At 42.0% G+C, this 27,186-nt stretch overlaps 1 protein-coding gene across 5 annotated transcripts in view; it reads right to left on the minus strand.

Annotated features, from left to right (window-relative positions):
- The window catches only part of xrcc4 (X-ray repair complementing defective repair in Chinese hamster cells 4), a 369,686-nt gene that overhangs the window by 188,158 nt on the left and 154,342 nt on the right, over window positions 1-27,186 (minus strand). For all 5 annotated transcript variants that reach the window (XM_052020553.1, XM_052020552.1, XM_052020550.1 and 2 more), the window contains 3 exons: window positions 13,061-13,227; window positions 8,985-9,137; window positions 3,686-3,813 (listed from right to left, as the gene is read on the minus strand). In XM_052020553.1, the coding sequence (XP_051876513.1) occupies window positions 3,686-3,813; window positions 8,985-9,137; window positions 13,061-13,227 (448 nt within the window). The remainder of the gene's footprint in view (window positions 1-3,685; window positions 3,814-8,984; window positions 9,138-13,060; window positions 13,228-27,186) is intronic.

Raw genomic sequence — 27,186 nt, forward strand, 5'->3', positions numbered from 1 at the left:
TTCATTTTGAGGATTATTAGTCTTGGAATATTTTAAAGGTAGAAGCGGACCGATACTTGAATAGAAAGGAGGTGAAAAGTTACCTCGGGTAGGAGTTTAGATTACTGATCAACCATGATTTTTTTAAATGCAAAGCCATTGAGGGGTTAGTGGACCACTGCTCCTAAATTATATATTTGTATGCACAGGAACAGCCAGAAGAGTACTGCTTGTACTCAAAAAATCATAAGCCTGTATCAATCTTTCTCCTTTTATGAGCTGGAGTAAAATCAGTTTCAGGCACAATACCAAAACTAGCAATGAAAGCTTTCGTCCAGCATCAGATTTGGAGGAGTTGCTCAACATTTTTCTGAGACACAAAAAATTCTGCAGATGCTGGAATCTGGAGCAATACATAAAAAGTGCTGGAGGAACTCAGCAGGTCAGGCAGCATCCATGGAGGGAAATAAACAGTCGATGTTTCGGGCCGAGACCCTTCATCAGGACTGGAAAGGAAGAGGGCAGAAGCCAGAATAAGAAGGTGGGGGGAGAGGGAGGAGCACACGCAGGCAGGGGATAGGTGAGTTCAGGTGATGGGTGAGTCCAGGTGAGAGGGGGAAGGTAGTGGGTGGGGGAGGTGGAGAAGATGTAATAAGCTGAGAGGTGATGGGTAGAAGAGGCAAAGGGGTGAAGAAAGAGGAATCCGGTAGGAGAGGGCAGTGGACCCTGCAATAAAGGACGGGGGAGGGGAGGAGAGGAGATGGGCAGGTCATCAAGGCGGGGGAAGGGAGTCACAGGAATAAGGGAAGACAAAGGAGTGAGGGGTGGGGAAGAAACAGAAGGGGCGGAGTATTTTTCTTATTTCCTTAATCCATAGCAATGGCATTAAAATCCTTCTCCATAGGTAGAGAGTCCACATCCTACACTCTGACTGCATTCGTCAAGTAAAAAAAAGGTTGTAAAAATTTTACCTTAGGTTAACAATCAAGCAATATTGGATACTTCCCTTTTATGTCACGCTTGAATACAAAAACTTCTTTGTTATTGTGCCAAGGTTTAAAAAAAACACTTGCAAAGGAAAACTTAATTAATCACAGGCAAATGAACAGCTAATTTTATTTCAAATCACATTTGTAATTATGTTTATATCCAACGAGCAGCACATTTAAACAAAAGGAAATGCTAAATCATTAAAATTTTGCATTTAAGAAGACTGGAGTAGCAACTATTATCAGATCACAGAACAAGAGTGCTCTCAGAAAGTATGAAAATCTATTTAGTAGTGAACAAAGATTTATATGAAGCACGGGTGCTCAAACTGTGGTAATGTGATTATGCTGTTGAACCTCAAAGGTGGTCTGCTACCAGATTTTGTTCTCCATTTTTTAAATTTATTGACACTTTGTATTTGCAGCAGCAAATGTGCAGATCGATGAGTAATGATACTGAATCGTTGGTGGCATAGCGGTTCAGCGGCTTCTGTTGCTGCATTAAGCTCCAGCAATGCTAGCTCATTGTACACTTGTAATATGTGTCCCAACTCTTATATTCATTGCCCTGACTGATGAAGGCAAGTGTGCCAAACACCTTCTTCACTACCCTGTCTACCCAAGTCACCACTTTCAGGGAACTATGTACTTGTACCCCTAGGGCTCTCTGTTCTACAACTTTCTCCAGGACCCTGCCATTTACTGTGCAAGTCCTGCCCTGGTTTAACTTAAGCAAAATGCAACGCTTTGCACTTGCCCAAGTTAAATTCCATCTGCCATTCCTTGGCCCACTTTCTCTGTTGATCAAGATCCTGCAGTATTCTCAGATAAACTTCTTCACTGTCCACTGTATCACCAATTTTGGTGTCAGCTGCAAACTTACTAACCATGCCAACTACATTCACATCCAAATCATTAATAAAGACGACAAACAACAGTGGACCCTGTGCCGATCCCTGCGGCACACTGCTGGCCATAGGCCTCCAATCTGAAAAACAACCCTCCACTATCCCCCTCTGACTCCTTCATCAAGCCAATTTTGTACCAACTCGCTAGTTCACCCTGGATCCCGTGTGATCTCACCTTCCGGACAAGCCAACCATATCAGACCTTGTCAAAGGCCTTGCTAAAGTCCACGTAGACAATCTTCCTAGTCACCTCTGAAATGAGACTGAGTGACACATGATTTCACAAGAATAAAGCCTTGCTGATGATCCCTAATCAATCCTAGCCTTTCCAAACACAAGTAGATGCTGTCTCTCAGAATCCCGCCAGTAACTTTCCCACCACTGCAGCGGCCTGGAGCTCCCAGTTGCCAGCCGTTTTAATTCTCTTCCTTATTCCCACACCCACACGAGCTGTCCTCAGTCTTCTTTATTGCCAGATGAGGCTAAAGGCAAACTAGAGGAAAAGCACCTTATATTCTGCCTGGGTAGTCTACAACCCGACGGCATGAACGTTGAATTCTCCAACTTCTGCTAAATTCTTCTCTCTCGGTCCCTTTTCTCTCTCCTCCTGATCTACCCAGTTCTTCCTTCACTCCATCTGCCCCTCACCCACACACTCCTCCCACTGTTCTCATCAGTCCTTCCCACCTCCCTCACTGGACTCCATGCTCCACCTTCTCCCATCAGATCCCCTCGTCTTCAGCCCTTTGTCACTTCCCACTCTCCCCTTCTCCAATCTGCCTATCCCCCCTCCTCACTTGGATCCACCTATCACTTGCCAGCTCTTGCTACACCCCTTCCCTCTACCTTTGTATACCGGCTGTCTCCCCTCTATCTTTCAGTCCAGATGAAGGGTCTCGACCCGAAACGTCAACTGACAATCTCCCTCCACAGATGCTGCCTGACCGGCTGAGTTCCTCCAGCATCTTGTGTATTGCTCCAGATTCCAGCATCTGCTACCTCTTGTGTTCCCACCACTGATGTTAGGCTCACCGGCCTGTGGTCCCCTGGTTTGTCATTGCAGCCCTTCTTAAATAAATGCATAACATGAGCCACCCTCCAGTCTTCCGGTGCCTCACCCCTGGCTAACGGTGATACAAATATCTCTGGCAGGGGCCCAGCAATTTCTTTCCTCCCTTCCCACAATGTCCTAGGCTAATGAGGAAACCAAAGTTTGGCATTGTGCACATTGGTTTTTATATTGAAATAATGAAGTGAACTTGTATCGCATTTCAGATTCTATTTGAAAAACCATTTTTCCCAATAATTAGCTCCAAATGATCAAAACTGAATGAGCAAACCTCCAGAAATAAGAAAAGCAGATCTTCTTGTCCAAGCAGCTTTCCTTACACAAGCCCCTTAAAGGATAGTGATTTTTTTAAGGTATTATTTTCAAGACTGTAATAATGGTCAGGAAAAGGTTTTTCCGATACACCAAAAAAATGACAGCTCTAGCCAATCAAAATAGCATATAGAAAATAGCACAACAAAGACAGAATAGTATCTTTACCCAAATAAAGCAATCCAGTAAACAGTTATTTATAAGATTATTTCCCATTGTGTCATCCCCTTGGTTTCTTTTCAGTTAATTAGACATTGATTTTAATTTTCCATATCCATTGTTAGTTCTAGTTGATAAATTTTGATGTGAAAAAGCAGATTATGTTCGCAAAGAAATTATTAAAGAAAATCCAACTTGCTTCACTATGTTCTGCCCACACTTGTAATAAGCCTCAATCTCTGTGCTAAATTTAAAGCACATTCTCTTACCAGTGGCTGACTTGGAAGGTTGAGCCAAGCTTGTACTTTCAGAAGTACGGCCGCTGCGTTCTTCATCAGTGTTGCAATCAAAATCTTCCTCAGTTAATAAAGTTTCCTGGCTGGTGGCAACTGCACTCCTAAAAGAAGAAATCCACAGCGATAATTTGTTTACTAATAACCTTAATCATTATTCTTGAACTTTATGATTGCCTGAAGAAAGCATTTTATTGAACCTCATTATTGTTCTGCCTCAGTAATCATAATGGGTAGATCCAATCATGTACTCCAACAAGACTAAGCCAGCATATTTTACAGTGAAAAACCCAGTTGCTTCAAATTTCTTAATCAACTCTTAATAATATTAACATGCTCAAAGAAAGTAGAAGATTAAAACTATATAAAGAGAGCCAACCTTTGTTAATTCACAGGAAGTACATGTAATAACCTGGTGACAGCTCAACATAAAGGCTAAACTCATACAAAAGGAGAATGCAAATACTTTCAATATGGAAAACTCTAAGAATCATGTGGCTTTCTATATCTGTATCGGTTCTGTTGTAGATTAACTGGGTTCGAATAGTTTGTACATTCTCCCCGTGTCTGCGTGGGTTTCCTCCGGGTGCTCCGGTTTCCTCCCACATTCCAAAGACGTACAGATTAGGAAGTTGTGGGCGTGCTATGTTGGCGCCGGAAGCGTAGCGACACTTGCGGGCTGCCCCCAGAACACTCTGCGCAAAAGATGCATTTCACTGTGTGTTTTGATATACATGTGACTAATGAAGATATCTTATCTTGTAATACTAATACAGTTTTTCCTCTCCACTAATACAGCCCGACCTGCTGGGCATTCCCAACTGCCCGTACCTACGTTCCACAGCTTTTGTATGTTCCATTGTTTGTTTTTCCTTCTCCAACTGTCCTCATTAATATATGAACCAGATGCTTCACAACAGCTTATCACCATGGTAACCCGAGCCTCACTCCATCAGGGGTATTTCCTTTTTCCTATCCTTTCCTCCACCAACCTCTCTGCAACTTAAATCAGACTTGTTTTTGCTCATCTTAGTTCTGATAAAGGGTCTCAACTTGAAAGAGATTCACGAACCTTGTGTCATGGTGTCAGAACAGCAACCTGGCCCTTAATGTCAGTAAGACAAAAGAGCTGGTTGTTAACCTAAGGAAGCACAGAGGTGAACACAAACCTGACCTCATTCATGGAGCTGTTGCAGAGATGGCCGACACCTTCAGGTTCCTAGGCATCCAGACCAGGTAACCTCACCTGGTCCCTACATACTGATGCTGTGATCAAGAAAGCACATCAGCATATGTACTTTCTGAGGCGCCTGAGAAGATTCAGCTTGTTCATGAGGATTCTCTCGAATTCCTACAGATGTGCTTTGGAAAGTATCCTGACAGATTGCATCTCAGCCTAGTATGGCAACTGCTCTGCAGAGAGAGGTAAGCACTGCCCAGTCCAGCACTGGCTCATCACTTCCCTCCATCCAGTCCACCTTCATGATGCGTTGCTTCAGAAAGGCTAACAGTATCGTCAAGGATTCCTGCCACCCCGGCCATTCCCTTTTTCTTTCTTCTACCTTCTGGGAGAAGATACAGGAGCTTGAAAGCCTGGATGACCAGACTCAAGAACAGCTTCTTCCCCACTGCTGTCAGACTCCTGAACCAACTACCACGTTCTCGGACTCTTAACTCCACCTCTCTCGGATATTCCGTTATTGTCACTTCAGCTTTTTTTTGCAGTACCTTAGACTGCACTTCTATCTTTGCACCATTCTGCTGTTTTGTGCTTGTCACTGTATTTAGTGTTGTATTTATTATTACCATGTACATTGTGTACTCTGTGAGCTTCATGCGAGCAAGGAACTTCATTGCACCCTGGTGTCTGTGACAATCTGAATCTGCCAGACCTGCTGAGTATTGCCAACATTTATTTTATGTTTCCCTTTGCTTTCTTCTCCACAGTCTTACAATCTACAATGAAATCAATGTCAACATAGATGTAAGTGCTAGCTCCCGAATGAAAATGCCAGGATAGGGAACCTCAGCAGAGCTCAGCTGTGCTATTAGACACCACAGAGAGTTCGGCTGCAGAAAAACTTGGCAAGTATAGCATCCAGCTTTGTTCAATAAGTGTGAGTCTTCTGCATTTGACAATGCACACAAAGGGGTATGATTCAGTGGCCATTACAGAAACGTGGTTGCAGGGTGGAGATGAGTGGGAATTAAATATCCAAGGGTATCAGGTAATATGGTAGGATAGGCAGGAAGGTAAGGGAGGTGGGGTAGTGCTCTTAATTAAGAATGAGATCAGGGTGACAGTGAGAGATGATATAAGATCTAAGGAGCAGAATGTTGAGTCCATCTGGGTAGAGATTAGGAATAGTAAAGGGAAAAAAATCACTGGTGGGAGTTGTCTATAGGCCACCGAATAATAACATTACAGTGGCACAGGCTATAAACCAAGAAATATCTGATGCATGTAAGAACGGAACAGCAGTTGTCATGGGGGACTTTAACTCCCACATAGATTGGGCGAATCAAGTTGGTCGAGGCAGTCTTGAGGAGGACTTCATAGAATGCATTCGTGATAGCTTTCTTGACAGCATGTTAGTGAAGGTACAAGGGAAAACGCTATCTTAGATCTGGTCCTGTGCAATGAGACAGGAAAAATTAACGATCTTGTAGTTAGGGATCTTCTTGGAAAGAGTGACCATAGTATGATTGAATTTCTCATACAAATGGAGGGTGCGATAGTTCGATCTAAAACCAGTGTATTATGCCTAAACAAGGATGAGGGAGGAGTTGGCTAGCGTAGACTGGGAATGCAGGCTGTATGGTGGGACAGTTGAGGAACAGTGGAAGACTTTCAAAGAGATTTTTCACTGTACTCAACAAAAGTACATTCCAATTAAAAGCAAGGTCAGTAAGGGTGGGGAGAGCCAGCCTTGGATAACTAAGGAAATAAAAGAAGGCATCAAGCTAAAAGCTCATGCATACAAAGTCGCCAACACTAGTGGGAAACTGGAAGATTGGGGAAATTTTAAAAAGCAACAAAGAACCACCAAGCAAGCAATAAGGAAAGGGAAGATTATGAAAGTAAACTACAAAATATAAAAACAGATAGTAAAAGTTTTTATAATTATATAAAGTGGAAAAGGGTGGTGGCTAAAGTGAACGTAGGTCCCTTGAAAGATAAGAAGGAGGAATTAACATTGGGTAATGTGGAAATGGCCAAGTCCTTGAACGACTATTTCGTGTCAGTCTTCACAGTGGAGGACAAGTCTAACATGCCAAAGAAAGATGTTATGGATGTGATGGGAGGTGAGGACCTCGATATAATTGCTGTCACTAAAGAGGTCATGATGAGCAAACTGGTGGGCCAAAGGTAGACAAGTCCCCTGGTCCTGATGGGATACATCCCAGGGTACTGAAAGAAATGGCAGAAGTTATGGTAGAGGCGCTTGTGATAATTTACCAAAATTCTCTGGACTCTGGGCAGGTCCCGGCAGATTGGAAGACAGCGAATGTCACGCCACTGTTTAAAAAAGGATGTAGGGAAAAGGCGGGTAACCATAGGCCAGTTAGCTTAATTTCTGTAGTCGGGAAAATGCTTGAACCTATCATTAAGGAAGAAATAGCAAGACATCTGGATAGAAGTGGTTCCATCAGGCAGACGCAGCATAGATTCAGGAAGGGCAGGTCCTGTTTGACAAACTTACTGGAGTTCTTTGAGGATATAATCAGTGCAGTGGATAGAGGGGAACAGGTGGATGTTGTATTCTTGGGATTTCCAGAAGGCATTTGATAAAGTGCAGCATCAAAGACATCCATAAGATAAGGATGCATGGAGTTGGGGGTAATGTATTAACATGGATAGCGGATTGGTTAACCAATAGAAGGAAGAGAGTTGGGATAAATGGATGTTTCTGTGGTTGGCAATCAGTGGTGAGTGGGGTGCTGCAGGGGTCGGTGCTGGGCCCTCAACTATTCACGATCTACATTAATGATTTGGAATAGGGGACCAAGTATAGCGTATCCAAGTTTGCTGATGACACTAAATTGAGTAGAAAAGGAAATTGTGCAGAGGATGTGGAGAGTCTGCAGAGAGATATAGATAGGTTAAGTGAGTGGACAAGGGTCTGTCAGATGGAGTACAATGTTGGTAAATGCAAGGTCATCCATTTTGGAAGGAAAAATAGAAAACCAGATTATTATTTAAATGGCGAAAGATTGCAGCATGCTGTTGTGCAGAGGGACTTGGGAGTGCTTGTGCATGAATTGCAAAAAGGTTGGTTGTAGGTGCAACAACTTATCAAAAAGGCAAATGAAATGTTGGCCTTCATTGGTAGAGGGATTGAATTTAAGAGCAGGGAGGTTATGCTGCAACTGTCCAGGGTACTGGTATGGCTGCACCTGGAGTACTGCGTGCAGTTCTGGTCTCCTTACTTGAGAAAAGATATACTGGCTTTGGAGGCGATGCAGAGGAGGTTCATCAGGTTGATTCCGGAGCTGAGGGGGTTAGCCTATGAGGAGAGATTGAGTCACCTGGGACTATACTCACTGGAATTCAGAAGAATGAGAGAGGATCTTATAGAAACATATAAAATTATGAAAGGGATAGATGAGATAGAGGCAGGAAGGTTGTTTCCACTGGTAGGTGAGACTAGAACTAGGGGATATAGCCTCAAGATTTAGGGGAATAGATTTAGGATAGAGATGAGGAGAAACTGCTTTTCCCAGAGAGTAGTGAATCTGTGGAATTCTCTGCCCAGGGAAGCAGTAGAGGCTACCTCATTAAATATATTTAAGACACAGTTAGATAGATTTTTGCATAGTAGGGGAATTAAGGGTTATGGCGAAAAGGCAGGTAGGTGGATCTGAGTCCACAGCTGGATCAGCAATGATCTTATTGAATGGCGGAGCATGCTCAACGGGCCAGATGGCCTCCTCCTGCTCCTACTTCTTATGTTCTTATAACGCCAGCATCTAAAGTCTCTTGTCCAAAGCTATACCTAAAGTAATTATCTTTTAACTGTGGTCCACGGTAATATAATGTTTGTTTTGTTTCTTTGCCTTTGGCAGTTTTCTTCTTAGATAAACCAAGGCTGAGAGGCAGCTCTAAAGGCGAACACACAGAATTCTTGGCCTATTCCGGCAATTAGAGGATTGAAGATTGGTTTTGTTCATGTTCAAGTTACTTACAGAAAAGAAACCAAATAAGTGGTGCTGCTTTACTAAATGAACATAGTGGACTGGAATTGCAATAAAACTCAAAGATTTAAGCAAATACCTGTTTTGACTCCTGGCTTCTGCCTGCTCATGAGCACACTTTAAACGTTCCTGCATTTGTCTAATCTTGGCTTTCTTTTCATTAAGCACCAAGATGAAACGTGAATAGAGGTCTTGCTCCAAGTCTTCTTTAGCCTTTACATATTTCTCCAATCTGGTGAACAAGGACCAAGAAGCATGTAAGAACTTAAACAAAAAAATAAACAAGAGAACATTTTTGTTAATAAAATGCAGATTTCCAAAAAACCCTACAATATAATGACTCAAATTATTAAGGTTGTATTATCAGAATGCATTTAGATCCTAAATTGCACTATCAGTCAATACTCCAACTACTACCAAAAGTTCCACAGAAGAATGGATCGCAACTCATTCAAACCAACAACAGATGCAAGAGCATGATCTAAAATTCACACTCTAATTTGGGAGCTCGGTTGATTGTCTGAGAAATCATCTATAAAAGCTATTGAACATGGTAAGGAAAGCATAAATCTGGAAAATTACCACAAATTCTGGCAGTAAGATAAGTGGTTATAGGTTTAGACTTGTAAAAGGCAAGTTTAGGATTGTTAGGAAAGATAACGATTGTCTTTTTCTCAGACAACTCCTATCTACTGGATGTGAATTTTAGCAGAGGTCAGTGGCTCATCAGCCATCGTCTTAAACAGTTATCATGCAAAGTCACAGTAAAATTCCAAGAAAGAGAAAGTAGACAAAACAGTTTACCAAGAAGTGTCATTGTAGCTGAGGTTGAGAATAACTTCTTAAGGGAAAAAAGATCTACCAACAGCTATTGAGTTCTCAGTTTTAGTTTTGTATTTCACAAAGCCAACAATTATGATCAGGGACACAAAAAACTCTGCAGATGCTGGAATCTGGAGCAACATGGAGAGATTCTGGAGTGCCGGAGGAACTCAGCGGGTCAGGCAGCATCCATAGAGGGAAATAAACAGTCAACGTTTCAGGTCGAGACACTTTATCAGGACTGGAAAGGAAGAGGGCAGAATCCAGAATAAGAAGGTGGGGGGAAGGGGAGGAGAACAGGAAGGCAGGTGATAGGTGAGTTCAGGTGAGAGGGGGAAGGTAGGTGGGTGGGGGAGGGGGAGAAGATGTAATAAGCTGAGAGGTGATAGGTAGAAGAGGCAAAGGGCTGAGGAAGGAGGAATCCGGTAGGAGAGGGCAGTGGACCATGAAATAAAGGATGGGGGAGGGGAGGAGAGGAGATGGGCAGGTCATCAAGGCAGGGGAAGGGAGTCACAGGAATAAGGGAAGACAAAGGTGGAGGGGGGGGGGAGAAAAAGAAGGAGTGGGGTTACCAGAAGTTAGAGAATGTTAAGGCCGTCAGGTTGGAGGCTCTCAAGGCGGAATATGAGGTACTGTTGCTCCAATCTGTGTCTGGCCTCAGCATGGCAGTAGAGGAAGCTGTGGATAGACATGTCAGTATGGGAGTGGGATGTGGAATTGAAGTGGGTGGCCACCAGGAGGTCCTGGCTATCTGGCTGATCAGAGATTATGTGAACAATTTAAAGACTCGGCATTAACTAAGGTTTAATCACATATCCCTTATTAAAAATATTCAACTTTTAAAAACATGTAAATTGATTTTATCCTGTATTTAGGATTAATTATTCTGCAATGTATACACAACAGTATACAATTTATTATGCTTCAACCAAACTGGACAAAGAAAAATTCAAAATCCAGACAGTGAATGGACTAACTTTGACCCAAATCTATAATTCACAGACATTTTCTCTGAAATGAATTAAAAAGACATTATTACAACATTCCCACACTAAATCAGTCTATATTAAACAGACTAAGCCAATTCTGGTGCAATTACTAACATAAAATATATTTAGTGTTATTAAGAAAAGAACCTTTGATAATTCAAGGGCCAGTAAGAAAAGTCTACTTATTACCACCAAGGTCTTCCTGATCTGTTGGTTAAAATTACTTCTTCTAATTTTCCTACATTATATCATTCTATAACATGAAGTAAGATTTCCTTCAGATATTCAAGGTCATTCTTTTCATTTAACTTTAGAGGCACTAAAAATATTACAGTTGAAATAGACATGGTTTTGATCTCCGTTGAAAGAAAGCCCTCTGTGAACAATGCACAGACTTTGTACCTTTATCAAAAGATTAGGATTTTCAAGATAACGATGACCATTTATTTATAAAAAAAATGTTTACAGGGAAATCTGATTAATGCAACCAGCAAAATAATCTGGATTAGGCACTCAAATGCTAATTTTTGCAAGATTATAATTTCATCAAATAACTTTTACACGTCACATGTCAAAGTGTACAACTGAATTTTGTCAAGTAACTTACCGACCAGAGAATTTTATGTTTAAATGAAAAAAAAGTCAATTCAATTTAAATTACCTCTTTCTGTTTATTGCACTGAGAATAACTCTTAGTTAAAATCTTTAACCCTTTTGAATACATTAACTTGAAAGAATGTAAATAATCTTTTTGAACCACTAACCATAAACAGCTAACTAAAACTTAGCCGTTTAAAAGACATATCAGAAATTTTATGCATAATAGGAAAATTGAAAGATTCAGTGCAAATGAAATAGGAACTTGGATCAGCTACAATAATTCAGATATTTATTAATTATTTAACTATTCGCTTAAAATATAAAAAAGACATTTTTAACAATGTTAGAAGTGATATTTCAGCTATCATTCAACAAGGCATTAATAGAGGTTCATAAAAGTGAAAGAAATGGTTGGTAGGATTTGAATCTTTACACTGCAGAGTCTCATATATTTTTCATCATTATTTTCCTTGGCGAGCTTGTGCTGGTCTTTAAAATTTGTATGAGGACCAAGTACGAACAATATAAGAAAGTTATTTGATAGATTGTGAATTCTGGGTCTGAGGAGGAGGAATATAAAATGAAAAAAAGTTGCAGGTATTCATTAACATATCTAAATTTGAACTACTCAATTATCTAGTAAGGAATTTGTTTAAGTATCAAAAGAAAACACCAGTACAGAAAAAAAAGGCTCATGAACAGCTGGAATCATGGTGATAACAAATTAAAAAGGACAATTTATTAAGAGGAATGGAAGAGACTGCCACAGAAGGTATAAGGGCTGAGTCAGACAGATCACAAAGATATAGTTCAAATCCTTGTTTGCATCATTTTACCCAATCTCAGCAGTTATGAGAACAGTCCAACTGTCAACAGTGTTCCTAAGCTAAGACTTAATACTATAAGAGTTCATAGAGCCCCGAATCAATGCCAAGGATCCCCAGTCCCAGTTCCTCCTGACCGTACACCATGATGCTGCCAATGCTGGTGGATATGACCTGGCAGTAGAACAGGATATTCTAATGGTTGGGATGGAGGCTTTTGGGACTTTCACTGGCTTGATGACAACTGCTTGATTGGTCTATGGGACATGTTACAAATTCCAGCAAATTTCCTCAATTTTTAATGAAGAGGATTTTCCAGGGTAGTCCGTAATAATTAGTGTGTCTTTGTCATGGCTGAATATGGTGATGCATGTGGTCTAACTAGTTTAATTCTTATTACAGAACATGTTACAAGAGAACAACTTGATAGTTCATTTCAGACCAGTGCTAATACTTACACACATTACCGTAGGCCAGACTGGATAAAGGCCAAAGGTTATTAGTGAGCCTGTTGATTCCTGATGACAATCTTGTAACTTTTATGGTCACCAACAAAGGTTCTAGCACTTTTATAGCCAGATTTATTTAATTTCCTGAATTCAAATTCAATCCCTTGGTGGGATTTGAACTCACATCTCTGGATTATCGCAACTAACCCTAACCCTAATCATCGATTGCTCCAAATGTAAAAAATAATCTTTAATTTAAACTCATGGCCAAACTTTGTGGAATTTGAAAGCTGAATTGAGAATTTGAGTTCTATCATCAAGAATAGTTCAGCTGGTAGTTTCACTCAGTACCTATACATTTCTAAAACTGTCATTGAAAAAGTTTAGAAAATCCCCCAAAAGCTTTATTTTTCATTTTAAAATAAACGGCATACAAGCATTAGTTCCAAGAAGCTTTAGCGTACAACTTACTCTTCCAAGCTGCTGTTACGTTCACACAACAGTCTTTTGTTTTCTTGTTGCAGGTGGTCATTTCTGCTCCGTAGCTCTGTGTTGCAATGGAGAACATAGTTGATGATCTCTTTGATGACTTCTGTTGTGTCAGAGACTTCTTGCAATTCCACAGAGCCAAGCTTAAACTGAACGGAAAATGTGCAAATGACCATTAAAAAAAATCACAAAATAACAGGCTAGAAACTGGTAGAGAATTGCATGTTATGACAAGCCATTGAACTGGATTTTTTACACCTGCTCCATCAGATAAGAGTACAATAAATTAAAACAAGAGTTAGCCACTTGACTCCTCATTACTCACTTGCCATTCAGTATGTTTATGGCCAATTTTTTAGCTCAGGATTATTGTCCTGTACTAACACCATATCCCTCAATTCCCTTAATACCTAAAAATCTATCCATCTATGATTTCAATATATTCAGCAACTAAGCCTCCACAGCCCTCCTACATAGAGAATTCCAAAGATTCACTACTCTTTGGGTGATGAAATTTCTTCTCAGCTCAGTTGTGAGACTCTGCCCACTGGACCTAGGCCTATAGGACAGGGGAAACATTATTCCTGCATCCAGTACATTGAGACCCTGAGGAATTTTATACATTTTACCAAGACTTCTTTAAAATTCATTTTCAGGACCCAGGCACCACTGCAAAAGCACTTATTGCCCACTCCTGGTTGCCCTTAATGTTTATGCGTCCACCAGCACTCACAAGTAAATATGTTAGGACAGCAGAACTTTGATCTGATCCATTTGTTGTGAGGTCACTTGGTTCTTGCTATTGCACGTTGATTTTGCCACTTAGCACACATGTGGTTCTGTCATAACTTCATCTCCGACTGATTACTTCTTTTTGTTCTAAACTCAAAAGAATATAGGCCCAGATTGCTTAATCACTCCTCATACAATCTGATGAACCTTTGCTGCACACCTGTCATATGTGTATCCTTCCTCACGTAGGGAGGGCAGACGTACACAATATTCCAGATGCAGTCTCACTAGGTCTCTGCATAAATGATGCACAATGCCTCTACTCTTGCACTCAAATCCACTTGCACTAAAGGCCAACGGATGTTGCCTTTTTAATGACTCGCTTGTATTTGCATGTTAACTTTCAGTGATAAGTGTACAATGGTACTCAGGTTCTCCTAAACACCAAGCTTCCATTATTTAAAAAATAATAAAAGTGGATAATAGTTTAGTTTCCTTAATTATTTCCTCTAAATCCTTCCACTTTCTGACTTCGGCCTCACTTGCTCCTCAAAGGTATTCCATAAAAACTACCTCTTTGACCAAGTTTCTGATCATCTCATAGAGTCACAGAGCAATACAGCACAGACACAGGCCCTTCAGCCCATCGTTCATGCCAACCACGGTGCCCACCCAGCTAGTCCCAATTTCCTGCGTTCGGCCCATATCCCTCCAAACCCTGCCCCTCCATGTACCTATCCAAGTGCTTCTTAAATGACACTGTTGTACCTGCCTCACCCACTTCCTCTGGCAGCTCGTTCCATACACTCACCACCCTGTGTGAAAAAGTTGCCCCTACGGTCCCTTTTAAATCTTTCCCCTCTCACTCTAAACCTATAACCCTAGTTTTGGACTCCCCTATCCTGGGGAAAAGACTGTTACCGTCCACCTTATTTCTGCCTCTCATAATTTTAAACACTTCTACAAGGTAACCCCTCATTGTCCTACATTCCAGGGAAGAAAGACCTCGCCTGGCCAACCTCTCCCTATAACTCAGGGGTTCTAGTCCTGGCAACGTCTGTCCTGATGTGTTTGATTGCACTCCAGTGAAGTGCACTGCAATCTTTTATGCTACACAAACAATATAAATATTAGTTGTTGCTTCATTTTTGTGCGGTAAACTTCAGGAAATGCTGAAGATGAGAGAGGTTCTCAGAAATCATAAAAGTTGACCCCCATGTCCAACTCACTAATCAACTAAACAGAAGGAAACAAAACAAATGATGGAGTAATACTGTCTAAAGTACATCGAAAAATAAAGAGCAGGAAAGAAAGAATAAATTTTGGAGAAAATAAAACTAGATGTGGAAAGTAAAATGAAACTGAAAGATTAAAATTTTAAAAGCCTCCCAGAATTAACAATATACCTGCTGAAATGTGGCTTAGCGGTTTCAATTGTTCTCTTTCTGGGATGAGTTTCACATGAGGGTTACAAATTATGACATTAACTGAGACGCTATGCCATGAATTTTCAGCCATAACTCTTTGTGACAAGATTCGTTCTTCATCACTATACAATTACAGCGCTTTCTTGACACCGAGGGGGAGCTGGAAGGTAACATGATTTCATGGGGCCAACAGCAGAATGGCGCAAATCAGTCAGTAAATCAGTCACAATTTACAGAAAATCTATTAGCCACTCAAAATGCTGGATTAGTGATGGAAACAAATGTGAATTGCTAACTTTCCATCAATTTCTTGGCTATTATATCCCAATCCATAAGATTTTATTGTTTTAAACAAATTACATATTTGCAAGCTGGTCACATTTTTATTCAAAATTACAGCAAAATATAAAGATGTCAGTGCAGATTATCCGCTGCAGAAACTTTAAAATATAGTTATGAAAACTGCATATAGTTCCAGATAACTTATTAACATTTCATTCCACATAAATGTTTTGTAGGTCCAAAAGTTTGCAAAGAGCCCACAATCAGTTAGATAAGATTTCTTTATTAGTCACATGTACATCGAAACACACAGTGAAATACACCTTTGCGTTGAGTGTTCTGGGGGCAGCCCGCAAGTGTCGCCATGCTTTTGGCGCCAACATAGCATGCCCACAATTTCCTAACCTGTACGTCTTTGGAATGTGGGAGGAAACCGGAGCACCCAGAGGAAACCCACACAGACATGGAGAGAACCTACAAACTCATTACAGACAGCAGCAGGAATTAAAATTGAAGTTAATTGAAATAATAGATGTTTCAAAAAGGGAAAGTGGTCACATTTGTTCGAGCTGACTTGAGCTATTGCCTGGCACCTTGAGGTCTCACATTTAATTCTGACATACAGATAATGAGCTGTGAAACCCCTAAAAATAACCTACAACTTGATATTTGTGGTCAAGCAGAAGCACATTCCAGAAACTCCTGGAGGAGCTTCAAGCTTGGCACATAAAACAGCCTTTCAGGAAGCAACGTGTAAGAGACTGAAGCAAAGGAATCTGAAGTCTAGAAATTATATTGCACCATTTCTCAGAATGATAAAACTGTTATAAAACAGGGCGGTGTGAAGCATTAATGGTCAACTGCATTGCCCACAAACAAAATCACAGAAATTAGTAAAAACAAATCGAAACAGCATCAAGATGGTTTACGTCCAAAATCATGCACTAAAATGAGACTTTGGCATGATTACCAATGGGACGTCACTCAATTTCATGCATGTCTCAACACTGCTGTGCAGTGAAAGGCATACTACCCATGGCAGCCAGATGCAGGGTCTTGACCTGAAACATCAACTGTCCCTTTGCATCCACAGATCTGCCTGAGCTCCTGAGTTCCTCCAGCAGTTTGTTTGTTCGCTCCAGATCCCAGCATCTGCAGTCTCCTGTGGTTCCATGGCAGCCTACTGTTTCAACGCATTTTGACTGCCGTAGAGGAAGGAAAGGATGCTAGAGAGAGGGAGACAATTCCTACATCCACTCCAAGTGATCTGGTCAACAAGGTGCATGGCAGGAGCCGGGTCAGCAGAACTACCAGGTTCACCGTGAGAAGGGCCTGGAGGAGATGCATGCAGTAATCTCTTCCAGGAGTGCGGATCCCCATATCAGGCATTGCTGAAAGAATTTTCTGGTGATCAGCGCACCACTGTTTACCCCTGCAAAGTGAAGATCTTCACAGGTAGTGCACCTTCGCAGAGGTCTAATTTCCTTAAGTAAGTTGACGCTCACCAGGAAATAGAGATGTTGTAGCAAGCCATTAAAGTAATTTGAGTGGGGATTCATTCACTCAGTTATATTCAGTGCAGGTGGATATGTACAGCAAATTCTGAGGGATTTTATGCATCATCCAAGGTCTCCTGGTTATTTATTAGTGTACTATGTCAGTGTTCAGCATTGTAGAGTGACTTGGTGTGTATTAAAGAGTTTTCATTTGCAGATTCTTTATGAAAAACATTTCACTTTAAGGGAGCACATTGTGTCCCATTCAGCCAATACCTGTCTCCTCTGTTCAGCAGAGAGATGAGGCTATGAAGGCCATGCAGGACATCCCCTCGGAGTGACCTTCTTCTGCTGTCCAGGCTTCTCTTCATAGCGCCCAGGCTCCGGGTCTCCTTGTTCTTCCTCCTGTGGAACCAGCTGCGGTCTTCTATCAGCAAGGTTAGGCAGCTGACAACAGACAACAATGTTGCCTCCACATTTTTTTGATGTGTACAGCAAAGCATCCTTGTACAGAAAAAAACAACAAAACTTTCGGGAGGCCTAGGGCATTGATCTTTTGTGATTCTTGCTGGGCCTTTGCTCAGCTGCTGTATTTGGAACATGCACGTGTTGGGATCCAGGGAAGTTGAGGGCAGCCACATCGTCCAGGATCATTTGTTCAAGGCAATGCCAGCCATCGAAATTGTCCAGATTTGGGGATTCCCTCAGGATAAAGGAATCAGATGTGCTTTCCAGAAACATGGGATTCACCATGAAGAATTTCTTCTCATGGTGTATAATGATCTGGACACTGAGGGAATGGAAACCTTTCCTATTCATCACAAGATCTGAGCTATTACGAAAAGTGCTTTTTGGGCACATGAGCATAGTCAAAGGCTGCCTTCATTAATGCTGGCAAATCCCACTGCCCAAGATAACATTTTTTAGTGAGGAACTAATGGTAGGTCTCTCTGACACAGCAGTAAGCAGCAACTCGGTGAATGCAGCAGAGACATGCAGTTGGAAAGTTCCTGACAGACCACAAGAAATAGGAGCAGAATTAGGCCATTCGGCCCATCAAGTCTACTCTGCCATTCGATCATGGCTGATTTATTTTTCCCTTTCAACCTATTCTCTTGCCTTTTCCCCATAACCTTTGATGCCCTTACTAATCAAGAACCTATCAACCTCCGCTTTAAATATACCCAATGTCTTGGCCTCCACAGCCGTCTGTAGCAATGAATTCCACAGATTCACCACCCTCTGGCTGAAGAAATTCCTGCAGAGAGGAAGTTCAGTGTTAAAGCCTGAGAGTAAGTCTGGGACATGTGCAGTCAAATGTGGAAGTGCCATCATTGGTTGGCGTTGTAACTTTCAATACAATCAGATCCCACACTCTGACAATCATTCAATGACCCACTTGTATCACCATCTTCACCTCCTCTGTTAGTATTCTAAACAAACTATTATTCTCTCAACTCAAACACTTAGGGCTCAAAAACAGCATGAGATTGTAAATCCAGGACTTTGCAGAGTAATGACAGTGAAGCCATCAGTGCTCACAGTCATTACCCTGCAAAGTTGACCGCAGCTCAGCATTCTGCTGCATGCACATGTGAACATAGTAATCAAGAGGTTCCTGTCTGCAACTTAATGCTGGCCTGCAAGCTGCACTCCAGCTAAGGGCTCTTTGTGGAAGGGAGTAGGGGTTGTGCTAGTTACCCAACACCCAGGATATAAACTCACTAAAGAATTCTACGCTAAATCCAGGGAGACGCATTGACTTTAACAGAAGAAAGCGATTGTGAGAGCCTCAGGTAATAGATTGGCTGATTGTCTCAATTTGAAAATATTTGAAAATCTTCCCAAGATTTAAAATAGTTGTTTAAAACTTCACAAGTATTAATAGTGTTTATAAATGTTCAACAATTATCTGGAATTGTTTATGTTTTTTAAGTTTTTTTGGAATTTTAAGTTTCTTTTTATTTTGGAAGTTTTAAAATGCTTTTAAATATCTCAGAAACATTTAGTGTTCTGTCCATTCAATCATTCTGTGAGTGCAGATGACTTTGGCCAACCCAGCTGATGGTCCTTTTATGCTGTCAAGTCCTTGCAACGTGTACAGTCCAGCCACAGAAAATCTTCAGTCACTTTTTTCGAAGAAACTGAGCTCAATGGTAAGTGTAATTGGTTCATCACTGATCTCAAAATCTGAACATTTCACAATTACATGGTCATTTACACAAAAATAGTCTTTTCTGCTGATAATAATTTTGAACAACAATAATGTACTTTATCTGACCAAAGTTATTGATAAGTAGGGATTCAACATCATTAACAGTGTCAACGGGATATGTCACCAGGAACTCCAATTGTATTTTCTAGGGAAAGCACACATCTCACCAAATATCTATAAAAAATTCATGAATTTCACGCAGCAACTACTTGCTACTGATGACATATTAGCACTTCTCACTGCATCAGCTCGTTATCTGACTGTGGTTAGAATGAGACACCAAGGGAGAAATCTGGTACAGGATTTTAAACTTGAAAGGAACAAAAGCTGTTGAAGATTTTATTGTCCTTTGTAACAAGTTTTTAAAATATTTCTTTACACCAGATGTTTACGTCTTAATTCGAGGAACCTGTATTTTAAAAGTAAGCAACATCTTGAAAAGGAAGCATGATGCCTTCTGAAGTAATCAGAACAAAGAGAGCATTCAGCTATTTATCAAGGCATTAGGTTATTTTATTCATTAAATTTACTCCACAGATATATAGAATATCACATATACAAAGATGTGGTATGGCTGGAAGCATCTGTGTGGGCGAGCAGGGGTTTTATCTCTCTGACCTTGTTCTTTGGTTTGAATTACAGTTTAGGAGACTGTGGAAGTTGCTTGGTGGTCTAGGTTGCTTCAACTTAAAGCTGGAAAGCAGCGGACTGTAAAATAAGATGGTAGCTGGTAGCAGTGTGGCCCAGATAGAAAAGCTTTAACAATCTGGGTGGAAAGAATACTTCGGAAGTGATATTCAGGCCAAGATAGAGAAGCAGCGACAGGGTGGAGAGGAAATAATAGTCTGAAAGTATGTAGAGAAGTGAGAAATGGCCAAAAGCAAGAGTCAGCAACAAGGTGGGATGGAAGGGACAGTGTTGAAATAGTATGGTGTGAGAAATTCTTTCCAGTTATTATAGTGATAACAATAGTAACAGATGTGAAGAGCACCATGAAAACTATTTCTCAAAAACCCCTGGAATTTCCATTTCATTTGGCATACAATTCAGTTAGTTTGAAAATGCTCTCTCTATTGAAAAACGTTAATGCAGATTGCAGCACCAACAAAAGGGAAAGTTCATTACAAGATACACAGGAAAGAATCAAGGAAGGTGGGAATAACCATTCTCTGAATTTCATATGACATGCATGCCAACTTTATCAGCCAATGCTGGACCTTGTTGAGGTCTTTCTGCATGTGGGAGTTTCCAATATATTTTCAACTTTTAATGAATCTTTTTTTAAAAATTACTTGAACTCTTAGAAATTCTTACCCTTGGAAAATCCAGCTTCAATATCATACAAAAATTACTGAAAATGACAAAAACTTTTTCATACAAAAATATTGGCTTCCAATTCATTTTTTAAATTCCGTCTCCAGTCACAGCAAGATAGCTGTGCAATCTGATTCTCTTAACTTTATCAAGAAAACCTTTGCTGCTCATAATATGCTGCCCAATCATCAGCCTCAGCTTTACTGATATACAGTGTACCCCCACATTATGGAGGGGTTGCATTCCTAGAAAATCATTTTCCATAATGAGAACCCTTTTTTCTCATTGAATTCCATGTACTAAGTGGAGATGCATTCCTACATGAAGATCTTCTCTCAACAGTAATGCCCCCATAGGTGCGCATTCTATAGCCAAGATTGTAGGCAGAAGAGAAGGGATTATTGTTTTAATTAACTAGAAATGGATGCTTTCGTGTTTGATAAAGTATTGTGGTACAAGTATCAACAGAAGAGATTGCCTTGTCAGTTACCAAATCAAATTTCTTAAGAGGCTTCCTGCTGTGAACCAGCAGGTCATCCTTGGTAAACCAGTTCAGTTCTCTGTAAACATTTTGTGTTTATTTACTTTTTTTCCCACATAAATTTCGTAAGAATGGAAATTTATTCTGTGCCTCAAATATTTTGGCAGATATTTGTGAATTTCGTAAGGGCGAATTTCCATTACCCAAACAGCTGTAATGTGGGAATAGGCTCTACTGGTAACCTTAATAAGAAGCAGATCCGATTGACATTCAGTGGTATTGTAATCACCAAACCCCACACCATCAATAACACAGGGGATCGTCACTGATCAGGAGTAGAATTAAGCCAGCAACACAATTACCATGGGTTTTAGAGTAGGTCAGAGGCTTGGTTGCTTTGGCACATGGCTTGTCTCCTTGTCTCCCATCACTTCTCTAATACCCACAAGGTGTCAGAGTCAGTAATATGTCTTAGAATGATGGAGTCACACATCACAGTAATAGGCCACTCGGCCCATCACATCCACATTGACCACTGAGTACCCATCTGTATTCACCTCATTCTCCAGCACTTGGCTGATAGCCTGCTATGCTTTGGTGACTCAAGTTCTCACTTATACACTTGTTAAATGTGGCAAGAGCCTTTGTTTCCATCATCCCCTCAAGCAGTGTGTTATAGATTCCAATCACCCTCTTGGTGAAAAACTTTTTTCTCAGATCCTTTCTGAACTTCCTACCTTTTACCTTAAACCTATGCCCTCTGGTCTTAGACACCTCTGTGATGGCGAAAAGTTTCTAACTATCCACACTATATATGCCCCTCCGAATGAATAATACTTCAAATCAGGTTCCCCCTCAAGTTCCTCCATTGCAAGAAATAATATCTATGCAGTCTCTCCACTTCACTGAAACACTCCATTTCAGGTAATATCCCAATGAATTTCTTCTGCACCCTCTCCAGTGCAATCACATCCTTCCCATAGAGTGGTGACTAGAACTGCACACAGTACTCCAACTGTGGCCTAACCAATGGTTTAAACTATTATACCATGACCTCCCTGTTCTCATATTCTATGCCCCAACTAATGAAGATAAATATCCCATACACCTTCTAAACCGCCTATACCTGTGCTGGCATCTTCAGGGAGCCTTGGTTTTGTATACTGAGGTCCCTCTGTTCCTCAGTGTACCCTAGGACCCAACTATTCACTGCGTATGTGCTAGCCTTAATAGACCTGCCAAAATGCAATATCTAACACTTATCAAGATTAAATTCTATCTACCAACACTCTGCACATTTTAACATCTGTAGCCAATGGCTATTCTTGTCATTGTTAACAACACCACCAATCTTTGTGTTATCTACAACTTACAAATAATATCTCCTATTTTTGCATCAAAGTCATTAATACAAAGAAACAAACAGTACTCCTATCATCAAGTCAATTTCAAGTCCAATTTGCAAATGTCCTGGATCCCGTGGACTCCATTTCGACCAGTGTCCATGCGAGACCTTGTCAAAGGCCTTACTGAAGTCCTTGCAGACTATATCGACCACACTGCCCTCATCAAAACATTTTGCTACTGATGGGGTATTCTCCACTGGCCAGAATGGAAACAACTCCAACATTATCCAAGAAACTCAACGCAGAGCCTACAGTGATTCATGAAAGCAGTCCATCATAACTTTCTCAAGGAAAGCCTATAGTACCGGTCTTATGAATAGCAGTAACATCCATAGAATAAATAAAAGGGTAGTTTTTCAAGTTGCTGAAGCAAAGTCTGCACTTTATTATTAGTCAAGTACTGTTTTCCAGATTAATTTATTAACTTATCATTATTCATTTATTATTATTATTAATTTATCAAATCCTGTTGGGTTGTGAAGCTTGTGTACTTTAATCATTAACATTTATATTGTTTTATAATAAGGAAAAGGGAAAAGGGAGGACTCGAGGGCTTCGGTTCGGAGGACCTCGGAGCAGCTAAGTTTTTTTCTGTTTATCACTTTTATTAGAGTTTTAAGTGTAAGGGTTAGTTTTTGTTAGGGTTTTAAGTGTAAGGGTTAGATTTTTATAACTTGCTTTTGTAAATGTTTTAAAAGTTTTTTCTAACTAGTCGAGTGGGGGCTGGACTGCGCAGGCGCAGCGCGGGCAGCTTAAAAAAGCAAACAGCCTATAGAGCAGGCAGCGGAGTGAGAGGCAGCAGAGTGGTCGGGCTTTGGCTCAAGGGGCTTCGGCGTGAAGGGGCAAGGAGGGTAAGTAGCTGGTAAGTAGGTAAAGGTAAGGTTTACCTGTTGTCTTTTATAGATTTGTAGGTGGGTTTAACTAGGGGGAGAAAAAAGGTAGTCAGATGGAGGACATGGTGGTGTGCTGCAGCTGTTTGATGTGGGAACTCGTGGACCTTGCTGCGGTCCACGATGGCCACATCTGCAGTAAGTGCTTGAGGCTGGAGGAACTTCGGCTCAGAGTTGATGAGCTGGAGTCGCAGCTACAAACACTGCGCAGCATAAGGGAGGGAGAGAGTTATGTAGACACGGTCCATCAGGTGACAGTCACCCCCCTTAGAGCAGGTACATCTGAGGTTCAGGATGCAGATAGAATGGTGACTGTCAGGGGAGGGAAGAAGAAGAAGTCAGGCAGGCAGACAGAGCAGGGAACCCCGGAGGCTGTTCCCCTCAGTAATAGGTTTTCTGCCTTGGAGGCTGTTGAGGGGGATGACCTGCAGGGGCCTAGCTGCAGTAACCAGGTCTCTGGCACTGGGACTGGTACTGCTGCTCAGAAGGGAAGGGTGGGAAAGAGACATGTGGTAGTGATAGGGGACTCGATAGTCAGGGAAACAGATAGGAGGTTCTGTGGCAGTGAGCAGGAATCCCGGATGGTATGTTGCCTCCCAGGTGCCAGGGTCCGGGATGTCACTGATCGGGTCCACAGGATTCTTGAGCGGGAGGGAGAGCAGCCAGAAGTTGTGGTCCATGTTGGCACCAACGACATAGGTAGGAAGGGGAATGAGGTCCTGAAGAGCGAGTTCAGGGAGCTAGGCAGAAGACTGGGGAACAGGACCTCAAGGGTAGCAATCTCGGGATTGCTGCCGGTGCCACGCGATAGTGAAGGCAGGAACAGGAGGAGGTGACAGATAAATGCGTGGCTGAGAAGTTGGTGCAGGAGGGAGAGTTTTAGATTTCTGGATCATTGGGATCTCTTCTCGGGAAGGTGGGACCTGTACAGAGAGGACGAGTTACACCCAAACCAGAAGGGGGCCAATATCCTTGCGGCTAGGTTTGCCAGGGTGGTTCGGGAGGGTTTAAACTAGTTTGTGAGGGGGAAGGGAACCGGAGGAGTAGGTCAGAGGAAGAAGGGGATGGGGAAAAGTTAGATCAAACAGGTAGAGAGGCTTTGGGGAAGGAGAAGCAGAATACAGGCTATAAAAGTAGTAAGGTAGATGGACTGAAGTGTGTTTACTTAAATGCAAGAAGCGTCAGGAATAAGGGAGATAAGTATGGGGACTATGATATTATGGCTATTACTGAGACATGGCTGACGTCAGGGCAGGAGTGGATATTGAATATTCCTGGTTTTCGGTGTTTTAAGAGGGATAGGGAAGGGGGGAGAAGAGGAGGAGGGGTGGTGATACTGGTCAGGGACACCGTTATGGCTGCGGAAAGGATGGATGTTGTAGAAGGATCATCTCTGGAGTCCGTATGGGTGGAAGTAAGGAACAAGAAAGGAGCAGTTACTCTACTAGGAGTATTCTATAGGCCCCCCGGTAGCAGTAGAGATATAGAGGAGCAGATTGGCAGGCAGTGTTTGGAGAGAAGCAAAAATAACAGGGTTGTTATAGTGGGAGACTTCAACTTCCCAAATATAGATTGGAACCTGCTTAGTGCCAAAAGTTAGATAGGACAGAATTTGTTAAATGTGTCCAGGAGGGATTCCTGACGCAGTATGTCGACAGGCCGACTAGAGGGAATGCCATGCTAGATCTAGTTTTAGGAAATTAACTGGGACAGGTGAAGGATCTATTGGTGGGTGAGCATTTGGGGGACAGTGACCATTGTTCCATAACCTTTAAAATTGTCATGGACAGGGACAGGTGCAGAGAGGACAAGAAGATATTTAATTGGGGAAGGGCGAACTATGAGGCTATAAGGAGAGAACTTGGGAATGTAAATTGGGATGTCCTTTTTGAAGGGAAATGTACCATGGAGATGTGATCGATGTTCAGGGATCTTATGCAGGACGTTAGGGATAAATATGTCCCGGTGAGGCAGAGAAGGAATGGCAGGGTGAAGGAACCGTGGGTGACGAGAGAGGTGGAATGACTAGTTAGGGAGAAGAAGGTAGCGTACATAAGGTATAAGCAGCAAGGTCAGACAGGACCCGTGAGGAATATAGAGTAGCGAGGAAGGAACTTAAGAAAGGGCTGAGGAGAGCTAGAAGGGGACATGAAAAGGCTTTGGCTAGTAGGGTTAAGGAAAATCCCAAGGCCTTTTTCAAGTACGTGAAGGGTAGGAGGATGGCTAGGGTAAAGGTAGGTCCGATTAAAGACAAAGGTGGGAGAACGTGCCTGGAGGCAGCGGAAGTGGGAGAAGTTCTCAACAAATACTTCTCTTTGGTATTCACCAGGGAGAGGGGTCTTGATGACACAGAAGGGAGTGCTGGTAAGGGTAATGTTCTCGAGGTTGTAGGTACCAAGAGAGAGGATTTGTTGAAGTTGTTAAATAATATCAAGACAGATAAATCTCCGGGGCCTGAGGGGATTTTCCCCAGGCTGCTTCGAGAGGCGAGGGAGGAGATTGTTGAACCGCTGGTAAGGATCTTTGAGTCCTCGTTGTCCACGGGGATGGTGCCAGAGGATTGGAGGGTGGCGAATGTTGTCCCCTTGTTCAAAAAAGGTAGTAGGGATAGTCCAGGGAATTACAGACCGGTGAGTCTCACGTCTATGGTGGGTAAGCTGTTACAAAGGATTCTAAGGTATAGGATCTATGAACACCTAGAGAATCATGGACTGATTAGGGACAGCCAGCATGGCTTTGTGAAGGGAAGATCTTGCCTCACAAGCCTGATAGAGTTCTCTGAGGAGGTGACGAGGAAGATTGATGAGGGTAGTGTGGTGGATGTGGTCTATATGGATTTTAGTAAGGCGTTTGATAAGGTTCCTCATGGTAGGCTTCTTCAGAAGGTCAGAGGCCAAGGGATCCAGGGAAGTTTGGCTGTGTGGATTAGGAATTGGCTTGCCTGTAGAAAGCAGAGGGTTGTGGTGGAGGGAATGCCCTCGGATTGGAGGGCAGTGACTAGTGGTGTCCCGCAGGGATCGGTTCTGGGACCTCGACTTTTTGTGATATTTATAGATGACTTAGATGAGGGGGTGGAAGGCTGGGTTAGTAAGTTTGCGGACGACACTAAGATCGGCGGTGTTGTGGATAATGTGGAGGGCTGTCGGAGGTTACAGAGTGATGCAGAGCTGGGCTGACAAGTGGCACATGGAGTTCAATCCGGAGAAGTGTGAGGTGTAGTACAGGGTGCGGTGCAGGGTGGAGTACAGGGTAAATGGCAAGGTACTTGGCAGTGTAGAGGAGCAAAGGGATCTGGGGGTTCATATTCACAGTTCACTGAAAGTTGCCTCACAGGTGGATAGAGCAGTTAAGAAGGCCTCTGGGATGTTAGCTTTCATAAGTCGTGGGATTGAGTTTAAGAGCCGCGAAGTGATGATGCAGCTTTACAAAACTCTAGTTAGACCACACTTAGAGTACTGTGTTCAGTTCTGGTCGCCGCATTATAGGAAGGATGTGGAGGCGTTGGAGAGGGTGCAGAGGAGATTTACCAGGATGCTGCCTGGATTAGAGGGTATGGAATATGAGGAAAGGCTTAAGATGCTAGGGCTTTATTCACTGGAAAGGAGGAGGATGAGAGGAGACATGATAGAGGTATATAAAATATTGAGAGGAATAGATAGAGTAGACAGTCAGCGCCTCCTTCCCAGGGCACCAATACCCAAGACCAGAGGGCATGGCTTTAAGGTTATGGGTGGAAGGTTCAGGGGAGATGTCAGGGGGAGGTTTTACACCAAGAGAGTGGTTGGTGCATGGAATGCACTGCCTGGGGTGGTGGTGGAGGCAGATACATTGGACAGGTTCAAGAGTTTGTTGGATAGGCATATGG

The sequence above is a fragment of the Pristis pectinata genome, chromosome 7 (assembly GCF_009764475.1).
Source record: "Pristis pectinata isolate sPriPec2 chromosome 7, sPriPec2.1.pri, whole genome shotgun sequence".
NCBI classification, from domain to species: domain Eukaryota; kingdom Metazoa; phylum Chordata; class Chondrichthyes; order Rhinopristiformes; family Pristidae; genus Pristis; species Pristis pectinata.